The sequence below is a fragment of the Conger conger genome, chromosome 15 (genome assembly GCF_963514075.1).
Source record: "Conger conger chromosome 15, fConCon1.1, whole genome shotgun sequence".
NCBI lineage: Eukaryota > Metazoa > Chordata > Actinopteri > Anguilliformes > Congridae > Conger > Conger conger.
Window position 1 is genome coordinate 33186555 of NC_083774.1, and position 10548 is coordinate 33197102.

At 48.4% G+C, this 10548-nt stretch overlaps 1 protein-coding gene across 1 annotated transcript; it reads left to right on the forward strand.

The window, feature by feature from the left end:
* The first annotated feature begins 237 nt into the window (after positions 1-237).
* depdc7a (DEP domain containing 7, paralog a) lies at positions 238-10009 on the forward strand. The gene is made up of 9 exons (XM_061222500.1): positions 238-408; positions 2798-3221; positions 3798-3928; positions 4999-5191; positions 6803-7020; positions 8042-8184; positions 8897-9022; positions 9381-9456; positions 9681-10009. Exons 1-9 carry the CDS (start codon positions 333-335, stop codon positions 9893-9895), a joined length of 1602 nt encoding a protein of 533 aa, XP_061078484.1. The 5' UTR covers positions 238-332; the 3' UTR covers positions 9896-10009.
* Positions 10010-10548: the final 539 nt, after the last annotated feature.

Sequence of the window (10548 nt, forward strand, 5' to 3'; positions counted from 1 at the left end):
TCTTTCGTTAAGGTTTTTTTTTTTTTAAGTTCAGAAAATTCGTCGTTGCTAATAGACTATTCATCCTTTGAAGTCCAGTCGGTGGATAACTTATTCAAATAAAACAACAAGTAGCTACGCAATGTATTTAAACATTCAAGACACCATCGTTGAAAGTGTCGGTCACTAATTATGTTAATTGCCATCAGGATCATTTGATGATGACTCGGTGATTTACCCGAGGGCACATACATAATGCATAAGACGGGGGCGGTTTCGGGATTGTGTTCGCTATTCTACGTCACGTTACTGTGGGAATTGTGCGGTGGAAGACGACCAAGAGAAGCAGACTCATGGCTACAGTGAGAGAGAAAGCCGCGGCTTTGAATCTCTCCGGGAAGTTATTCAGCCCAATGCACCGGCCGCCAGGTAAAACTTAACCTGCATATTTCAAAGGACGCCTATAGGATATCATTTTGTAACAAGTTTTGCGTGTGTGGCCTCCTTTTTGAGATCATCAACTTGTAGGCTATAATGTAACTTGGTTTCTTCCCATGGAAACTACTGGGGGCTACTTGGGGTTCAAATGTAACTATTGTCGAGTATGGTTTAAACCTATTTTACAGAAAATGTCAGTTAAAACGGTGTTCATTGCCACATGCAAGACTAAGACGAGATGGAAAATCAGCAGCTACAAACCGTACATTTTAAGTCGATTGTTGGGTACAGCCTGTTTGTGCTTGTTTTGTCTTGCAGTTAGCCTATATTTACTCTGGATCAGTAGCCTAGACTATGGTGAATTACAGCCAGTCTATTATGTTCAATGTTTGGTGGGAGCGGGTTTCGGAGAGTCTTGTGTGAAACATGTTTGCCACTATTAGAAAGTCGAGTGCAGGCTACTTAAACTGCCGCGTTCGGCTCTTCGCACCGCGCATCGGTGTCCATCCCAAGAGTGCGTGCATGCGTGGTCCACAATGCAGTGTAGCCTACTCTGGCCGGCTCATCTGCGGGTGCGTGACTTCACAGGTGTATTGTATATCCCATGTAGGCTACATGGCTTGAATTAATCATGATATAACATACAATACTGCTACAGGTGGGGGTGGGGATGCACACAGTGGCGCTTCAGTTCTACTCGCAGCGCTCCCTCTGCGGCTATTTGCTCGCTTGTTGTGCAAACACGCTTCTCTGTGTTTCCTTTGCCCGACAGAAACCAAACATCTCCCAGGAGCTCATCATCTAGGGCTTAAAGCCTAGCATATACTGCCGCTGAGAAGTGCTAGGCTATTAAGGCTCTAATGTACTTTGTGGTCTGATTTTTATTATTTTATTTAAATTGGGACTATTCCGAGTATTTGATAATTGTTGCAATTTCTCTGTGCTCAAATGTTGCTCCAGATGGCTGCTCTTTTAGGTTAATCTTGGACTAATTATCATACCTCGTTGACAACACTGGTGAGCGTGAAATGCCTGTGACGGAGAAAGCGTTATGGAAAAGTAATATAGCTTACTGCTGCCTTAAGCCTTTATCGGGAATGTCCAGTACACATAATAGGAGGATGTAGGCACTTGACACCTATCACATTGTGCAATTATCATAATTTTGAATTAAATCCGCAGAACGTAAAATGCAGTGGGTGCATGTCTTCATATTTATTTTTGTTCTCATGACATGCAAGTAGTGAATCGAGAATACAACCTCAACCCAAAAATGAAAGTAATTGCTGTAAGTGGAACAATGTTGATTATGGCAGACACACAAGAAAGGGCCGTTTTGTTTTATTGAGGGGGTTAGGCTAAATATGATGAAGTTGAATGGGGGCCAGAGGTCGTCCCTGACTGCGGGCAGGGCGGTGCGATTGTGTCCGATGCACAGCGAGCGCTTGTGAGGGCCGGTCCTTCGCTCGCTGTGGAGCCGAGCGGACGCCCGGGAGACCGGCTCACAGCTTCCTCATTGTTTAAAGCTGCACGGCCGGGCTGGTGGGCGGAAGACCTTGCGAGCGATGATTAGCCCCTTCAGTGTGATCAGTTGACGTGTGTGGTGTGGGTTTTGGCTCAGGCGCTTGTTGTTACTTTGGAGTGCAATGAGGTGCATTTCCGTCTGTCTGTGGGACCCAGCCTTGGCAAGAGTTTTGTTCTTTATTACTGAAGGCTCCATTGACTCCCAGTGGCTGAGCTGTGGGCGTGATGCTTGAGCATCGTTATGTAAGGGGGACCCCCGGAGAAGCAGGGTTAATGAGGCCACGCCCGTGGTCTTCAGTGGCGTTTAATCCTGTCTGTGTCCCTGTAAGCTGGGGCCGGGAGTCCCACAGGATGATGCCCAGATGCCCGTGAGGCCAGTGTGAGAGGGTTTCTGTTGACCGGATATTCGGTACCTCGCTGGGGATTGTGGGCGGCTCGGCGCGCATACCTGCGTTCTGACGGCACGTGCTGCGTCCCAGCTAACGCAAAACATTCTCACAGTATTGCTGCTTGGCTGTGTTCTAGCATTGACGGAACATTTCAGTGACATTGTAAAGACTGTTTTTGTTGGCTGGGGTGTATCCTTCCAGTGCAATACCTGTGCATTTCAGTGTGGACTCTAGACATTTTGGTAGATGGACATGTTGGTCTGCAGTGCACTCCCAATGAGGTGGGGGCTGCTCCTGTGGTTGGAATGGCTTTTTCTTTCAGCCATTTAAGATTCTGCTGGAACAAAAGTGGGGAAATTGGGGATATGCTTAGTATTCAAGATATTCAAGTGCCTAGCATGCAGCTCCAAAGCTTACTTGCGCTTAGCATGCAGCTCCAAAGCTTGCTTAATCTGTTTCCCCAACAGATCCCCGGATGGCCAACAAGCCATTTCGGGCAACCTACATCTGGAGCAGCATCATCAACAGCCTCCAGTCGCAGGTGGAGGTGAAACGAAGGCGCCATAACCTCAAGTCACACAACGACTGCTTCCTGGGCTCCGAGGCTGTGGACGTCGTCCTGGCCCACGTCATCCAGAACAAGTTCTTTGGGGATGCGGAGATTCCCCGGACGAAGGTGGTGCGTGTGTGTCAGGCCCTCATGGACCGCAAGGTGTTTGAGGCCGTGGGCACCAAGGTGTTCGGCAAGGAGAAGAAACGGGCCACTTTCGAGGACAGCAGCTTCAGCCTGTACAGATTTCTGAACACTCCTCTGAGCAACTCCACAGACAGTCCGGGTGCAAGCGAGTCTCCTGGCTTTGACAAGACGTTTTACAGCACACCTTGCAAAAGGTATAGCATCTGGGTTTGTTTCGTTGGGATGATCCTTTGGACTATCACATTTGCCCTAGTTTGGTTTAATTGCAAGGAACTTGCGTGCAAAGGTGCTGCCAGAAGCACTGAGCATCACTGGGTATTGTTTCAGAAGAGCCTTTTTAACGGAGCTCAGATTTGGAGAGGCAAATGCGGTAACGGTAGTGGTCTTTGCGCATTCCTGTCTCAGTCTATCAAAGCAGTATCAGTTCAGCAGTGAGGGAAGGAAATTTCTCTGTCTATGGTACCACACTGACTCAGGGCTTTCTACAGAGGAGAGGTTTGTCAGACTTTTGCTATGAATCTGTGGTCAACCAAGCAAAGCAAATGCAGTCTCCATTTTAGGATCCAAAGTTGTACATCGATGAGAACTAATCGACCCATGGCCCTGCTTTATTTAATTTGTGCTGTCGGTGAAATAAGTTAACTTTCGATTTTATGTTGGATCCATATGTTTGGATGATGGTTTCATATTAGTCTTTTTGAAAGTACAAATTAAGCAGTTCCTGGTTGATTTTAATGTTTAACATTAATTTGGCTTTTTGTGTTCATCAGGCAAGAGGGAGAATATTTGAATAGTACACCCATCAATGCTGATAAATCTTTGGAGGACCTTCTGGGCAACTTGAACCAAAGTCCAGCCCAGACCCCACAGCTGACAGTGAATTCAGGATTATCACAAACGTGTAAGTAAACCCTTCTCCAGCGGTTGACCTAAGCCTCAAATTTTAGTACATTGAATAGACATCCTCTAGTTTGATGCTGATAATTTAATGTTAAATTATAATGATCCAAAGACAAGTTGTGTGGGGAGGGAGGAGCAGTGTTGCGTGGGGAGGAGGGGAGGAGCAGTGTTGTGGGGGAGGAGCAGTGTTGCGGGGGGAGGAGCAGTGTTGTTTGGGGAGGAGGGGAGGAGCAGTGTTGCGTGGGGGAGGAGCAGTGTTGCGGGAGGAGGAGCAGTGTTGTCTGGGGAGGAGGGGAGGAGCAGTGTTGTGTGGGGAGGAGGGGAGGAGCAGTGTTGCGTGGGGAAGGAGCAGTGTTGCGGGAGGAGGAGCAGTGTTGTGTGGGGAGGAGGGGAGGAGCAGTGTTGCGTGGGGGAGGAGCAGTGTTGTGTGGGGAGGAGGGGAGGAGCAGTGTTGCGTGGGGAGGAGGGGAGGAGCGGTGTTACGTGGGGAGGAGGGGAGGAGCAGTGTTGCGTTGGGGAGGAGCAGTGTTGCGGGAGGAGGAGCAGTGTTGTGTGGGGAGGAGCAGTGTTGTGTCGGGAGGAGGGGAGGAGCAGTGTTGTGTGGGGAGGAGGGGAGGAGCAGTGTTGCTTTGGGGAGGAAGCGCTGCAGCTGCTGTCTTCTCGCAGCCCCACCTTGTTTGTGCGGCCGCTTCGGGCTCGTCAACGACCAATCGCATCTTAGATGGGGCGGGACTTAAAGGCGCCCTGGTGACCCTAAATTTTGCCCGGCTTCGTAACATTGTTTCAGATACAAAGGTAAGAATATGGAGGAGAAGTTTGTTTTAGCAGTGTCAAGAGTTTCCGTACGAGGGCCAGCATCCTTCAGTTTGTTGAACTCATGTCGGAAACGCTAAAATAAATAATGGATATGGAAATGGAAAGAAATGGATAAACAAGCCACAACAACAAGCAATATCTTTTTTCTTTTCCTGGTCTCCGAGTCTAGTTTACACTGATTTTATATGGCAGCCATGCTGGTGTGAAGCTCCGTGGTGCCCCTGGGGGCTGACTCTGTGCCGTGTGCCCCTGCAGTGGTGGAGGCCGTGTGGCAGGAGCAGACAGTGCTGCGTCTGCTGCAGCTGGTGGAGCTCCCCCTGCTGGACGGCCTGCTGGTGGGCGCAGACAGCCCCCTGCCCCCCCTGCGCAGCATGGACAGCGACCCCAACCTGCTCTACACCAGCAACTACCTGGACCGGGAGATCCTCAAGGCCTTCAGCGACTCGCAGTACGTCTTCGCCGGCGTCCCTGTTCGATTTCAGAACTCGAGGTTTAGACTCTTTGACTGGTATCTTGAAATGTTAGCTAACAATGAAAGGGTTGAATTTCCATTCAGCTCTATATGTATGGTCACTACTGTGACCTCTTCTAGCAAGGTCCCAGTGGGCAAAAGACTGCATGTAGGGAGCCATGGAGGAGCGTCAGGCTAAGATGCAGTGGACTTACGGTTGCAGTTTGTTGCAGTTGCACACCAAGGACCAGGGTTCTGCCAAAAGCCAAGTTTTGGCTGGCTCTCGTGGAGCGGCATAATTGGCTCGCTGCTCCAGAGGGAGGGACTTGGCAGGGTTAGAGGATCGCTGCACAATAAAGCACCTCGGGCATCTCGGAATCACGGTTATGAGCATGAGACGATACGGCTTGAAAAAGACGTGTTGTTCTCCTTCGGGCCGCCGAGGGACGGAGTGTGGGCGGTGTATCCCCCCAACCAACACTAATTGGATTAGATAGAAATACATTTATTAAAAATAGAGACCGATCTAGAGGGGTGGAAATATTGGACTGAGGGACGTTTTGACACAACAGACTAATTTAGCTCTAGGTTCACCTGGAAATAGCCTGGGTACATCCTAGTTGGGTGGAAACCGCTCACTTTTCAACCAAATATAGCCGGGTTTTCAGCTGGCGAGATGCACATGTAGGTCTAGAGATGTCTGTCTAGACATTGAGACCAATGAAATATATTGGTGAAAACCTGGCTATATTTGATTTGAAAATGAAAGGTCTCTAGTCGAGTACACATCAAGGTGAAACGAGCGCTAAATTGGGGCTAAACTACCCTGTTCATGTCAAAATGTCTCAGTCCCAGATTTCCACCGCTAGATGTCTAGATTCCGTCTTTTGCTCTCTGAGGCAATGCTAGTTCTGGGAATGAAAGGGTATTTTGCTGTCCAAACGCTTTTTTAGCAGGTTGGGTTCAATTGGGATAAAGTCTGTCACTTGGAGGCGGGGGCGCTCTGTGTCTCTGGGGGGCGCTCTGTGTCTCTGGGGGGCGCTCTGTGACTCTGGGGGCGCTCTGTGACTCTGGGGGGCGCTCTGTGACTCTGGGGGCGCTCTGTGACTCTGTGTCTCTGGGGGGCGCTCTGTGTCTCTGGGGGGCGCTCTGTGTCTCTGGGGGGCGCTCTGTGACTCTGGGGGCGCTCTGTGACTCTGGGGGGCGCTCTGTGACTCTGGGGGCGCTCTGTGACTCTGTGTCTCTGGGGGGCGCTCTGTGTCTCTGTGTCTCTGGGGGGCGCTCTGTGTCTCTGGGGGGCGCTCTGTGTCTCTGGGGGGCGCTCTGTGTCTCTGGGGGGCGCTCTGTGACTCTGGGGGGCGCTCTGTGACTCTGGGGGGCGCTCTGTGTCTCTGGGGGGCGCTCTGTGTCTCTGGGGGGCGCTCTGTGACTCTGGGGGCGCTCTGTGACTCTGGGGGGCGCTCTGTGACTCTGGGGGGCGCTCTGTGACTCTGGGGGGCGCTCTGTGTCTCTGTGTCTCTGCGGGTGGGCTCTGTGACTCTGCGGGGGCGCTCTCTGACTCTGGGGGGCGCTCTCTGACTGTGGCTGGGTGTCCTCTCTCCGCGGCAGGGCGGATGACTGGCTCTCTGCAGCGGTGGACTGCCTGGAGTTCCTGCCCGACCAGCTGGTGGTGGAGGTGAGCAGAGGGCTGCCCGGCTGCCTTGAGTCACAGCAGAGCAAGAGGCTGCTCTTCGACGCCCTGGCCCGGCACTACGGTCAGCCGGCCTGCCCCGCGCTGCTCACAAACCACATGTTCGACATCCACAGCGGCATCACCGACCTGCTGGGTAAGACCAGGGCGCCTGTGCTGGGATCCGTGCCCAGGGTGACCAAAATCCAGTTTTCATGATTCTCCATTAAGGAAGAAAAATACTATGATGCTAAAGCATTTTCGTTGAGTTCTTTTTGTCTTCCTATATTGAAAACAGTCCATGCACTGCTCCCTTCAGGATGACTTGGGATTGGCCATATTGGTTGCATCTTGTGACATGCCAATGTACCTTTTAAGAAATCAGTGGTGTGTCTGTTTAACCCCTTATGGGCGGATATGACCTGCACGTTATATCTGGCCTAACAGAACGATGCAACGTCAGCGTTTTTAGACACATCCGTTAAAATGCACTTTGAGAGGGGAACTTTCATTGAATACAACTTGTCAGACGGAATTTTATTTTTCTTCTGTTCAATTTTTTTCTATTTTTTATTTTGCAAAAAGTATACTGTACATATCTTGTATGCCGTCAATGAACCATTCAATCACAATTTATCTTACAATAGTTCAGGTAATCATTCATGAATTTGTGCTCTGTGTAATGGTGTCTGTAGAAAGCTGTGTAACTGGAGCTCTTGTTGTGCTCTGTGTAACGGGGGCTCTTGTGGTGCTCTGTGTAACGGGGGCTCTTGTGGTGCTCTGTGTAACGGGAGCTCTTGTGGTGCTCTGTGTAACGGGGGCTCTTGTGGTGCTCTGTGTAACTGGTGCTCTGTGTAACGGGAGCTCTTGTGGTGCTCTGTGTAACGGGGGCTCTTGTGGTGCTCTGTGTAACGGGGGCTCTTGTGGTGCTCTGTGTAACGGGAGCTCTTGTGGTGCTCTGTGTAACTGGTGCTCTGTGTAACGGGAGCTCTTGTGGAGCTCTGTGTAACGGGGGCTCTTGTGGTGCTCTGTGTAACGGGGGCTCTGTGTAACGGGAGCTCTTGTGGAGCTCTGTGTAACGGGGGCTCTTGTGGTGCTCTGTGTAACGGGGGCTCTTGTGGTGCTCTGTGTAACGGGAGCTCTTGTGGAGCTCTGTGTAACGGGGGCTCTTGTTGCAGTGAACGGGAAGCTGGCGCAGGCCCTGGAGGCCCTGCAGCTGTGTCTGAAGCAGCTGGATCCGCGCAGCCGCGAGGAGCTGCGCAGGCTGCTGCGCTTCATGGCCCTGGCTGCAGACCCCGCCGCGCTCAAACTCCACACGGAGGTGACGTTTCCTCATTTCTGAATAACTTTTTTTATAATGATATAATTATTCATCAATAATTCATCCAAAGCGGAAAAAAATAAAATTTAATTAAAAAAAAAAAAAAAATGTATATGCATGTTAGAAATATGAATCTGCTTTGTGTTATGGCTCTAGGTTGACATATTTCAATTTGTACTTAGAGCTTTATTGCAATTTGTATTTAGAGCTTTATTGCACTTTCATATAGCCAAGAACTGTAGCATGCTTAGCGAGTAATGAAAACATTCAGAAACTGATGCAAACTTGTGTGGCTATACAGTTTCCGTATTGACACAATTACAAAAACAATTTGGCTACAAGATATTTGCTATATGAATCTGAATTTTATTATGTAAAGTAATTGGGCTGATATTAAGCATAGGTTTGACTTCACATGGTTTAGCCAGTTTAAATCAGTGGCATTCAGTGCAGTGCTGGCAGTATCGGTGGACCAGCCCAGACCAGCTGAAGTCTAGCACGTTTCAGCAACAGTGGCACTGATGTGCAGATGGGATGGTGGTCAGGAATGAATTGCGTTTCCAAATGTTGATGCGATTGCCGTCCACTTCAGAGTATTGATAGAACTGCAATCCGTATTCCAATAAATGTATATTTGTGTTTGCAGTAGTGGAATGGTTTTGGCGCAGTGGCTGTAGGTCTGAGCGATGTTGTGATCTGGTTTCTCATTCAGCTCGAGAACAGAATGGCTGTGAAGAGGGCCTTCTCCCGAGCCATTGTTCACGGCAGGCATCTGGCCAAGGGGAAGCTGGACCTGCTGGTGCTGTTTCTGATGGACAATCACCGAGAAGTCCTCAAGGTTGCTCCCATTAGTTTCTGCCTTTCACCCACTACCTGGAGAATAGCCAATCACAGCGCTGACAGTATTTACTGAGTGTTCTACACTGGGAGTGCACACATCCCAAATCAAACTGCAGAATGGGGAATTCATTAAGGCCATTCCTCATCACCTTTACCTGTAAAACTCTTGCAGCAAAATGTGGGGAACCCAAATGTTTCTGGGCTCTGCTACCTATGGTCCAATCCATTTGAAGAAGTCTGTCCAGGAATACAGCCTAGTTAATGTCATTTTACTGCATCCTTTTCTCATTTTTCAGTTTTTTTTTGTTATGTCTTAAAACTATAGAAGCCTCTTATCAGAAAAACCTCTCTTTCAGATTCCAGGATCTTTGCACAAGCTGGTCAGTGACAAACTAGCTTGCATCGCGCGCGGAAAAGACCCTGATGCAATTGGTACTGCCCACCACAACCCATTTTATTTTTTGTGCGTTATACAAAACATTTTATAATCAGTCCCTTTCTAAAGCACATTTCTTCTGTGACTGGGATCTAAGGGGTAGAATGACCTCTGTGTAATGGTGTCTGTAGAAAGCTGTGTAACTGGAGCTCTTGTTGTGCTGTGTGTGCTATGAGTGACAGCTTTTGATTAACAACATTATCTCCATTCTGTCCTCAAGGCTTGTCCTACTGCAGACGAGTCACGGCCAAGGTATATGTGGAGAGCAGCGAGAAAACCACCAAGGAAGAACTGCTGGTCCTCCTCCGGAGTATTCACGAGAACCCAAAGCTCTCGGCCAAAGAGAAGAAACGCTTACTCGGCCAGTTTTACAAAGGCCATCCTGAGATTTTTGTACAGTATTTTGGGACCAAAATATCCACCATTGAAGTATAATTCAAATAAAATGAACCAATGTATTTGTTGTAAATAATAATTGTGTGTGTATACGTTTTAAATGTGTAAATCTCAATGTAAAAGCTTGAATAAAATGTTTTTTATTTTGCATAATCAGGATAATTCTTGTAGTTTGTCATTTATATTGTGTGATGCCCCTCAAACCATGAAAATTGCTGTTCCATGTAGACCATATTGGGCTTTAATTGCATACCAGCTATTTGTATTTACTACAGTTATTCACTTTGTCATTAAAATGTCTCCAAGTCCATGCCACACAAGATGGAAAGTATGCAATTAGATGCAGAACTTCTGGTAGTTGAAGTCTGTGCCCATGGAAACTAAGGATGAGCTTGTAAATAAAGGCTCTTAGTGTGATGGCCTATTGTATTTTATGTGGAGACAATTTGGTTTCTTGGCTGCTTTATAAAGGTCAGAGCTCCGCATTTCCTGAATTATCCATTTGTCGCTATTTATTACTGCCTGTGAACTTGAACATATTGGTGGGTAACTACAATTCTGTTCGTACAAAATAATTCGGCACAGTACTGTGATGCTGACCGGTGCATTCGAACAGATAAATGAAGAAATTAAAATAACATAATGCTACAACAATGTGGATATAAATGTGACAAAATGGAAAGTCTGGACGT

Excerpts from the sequence above, each read along its gene's own strand:
- depdc7a (XM_061222500.1), top strand. The coding sequence starts at position 333 with ATGGCTACAGTGAGAGAGAAAGCCGCGGCTTTGAATCTCTCCGGGAAG. Across the intron at positions 3,222-3,797 it reads TACAGCACACCTTGCAAAAG|GCAAGAGGGAGAATATTTGA; the intron begins GTATAGCATCTG and ends TGTGTTCATCAG. Across the intron at positions 8,185-8,896 it reads CGCTCAAACTCCACACGGAG|CTCGAGAACAGAATGGCTGT; the intron begins GTGACGTTTCCT and ends TTTCTCATTCAG.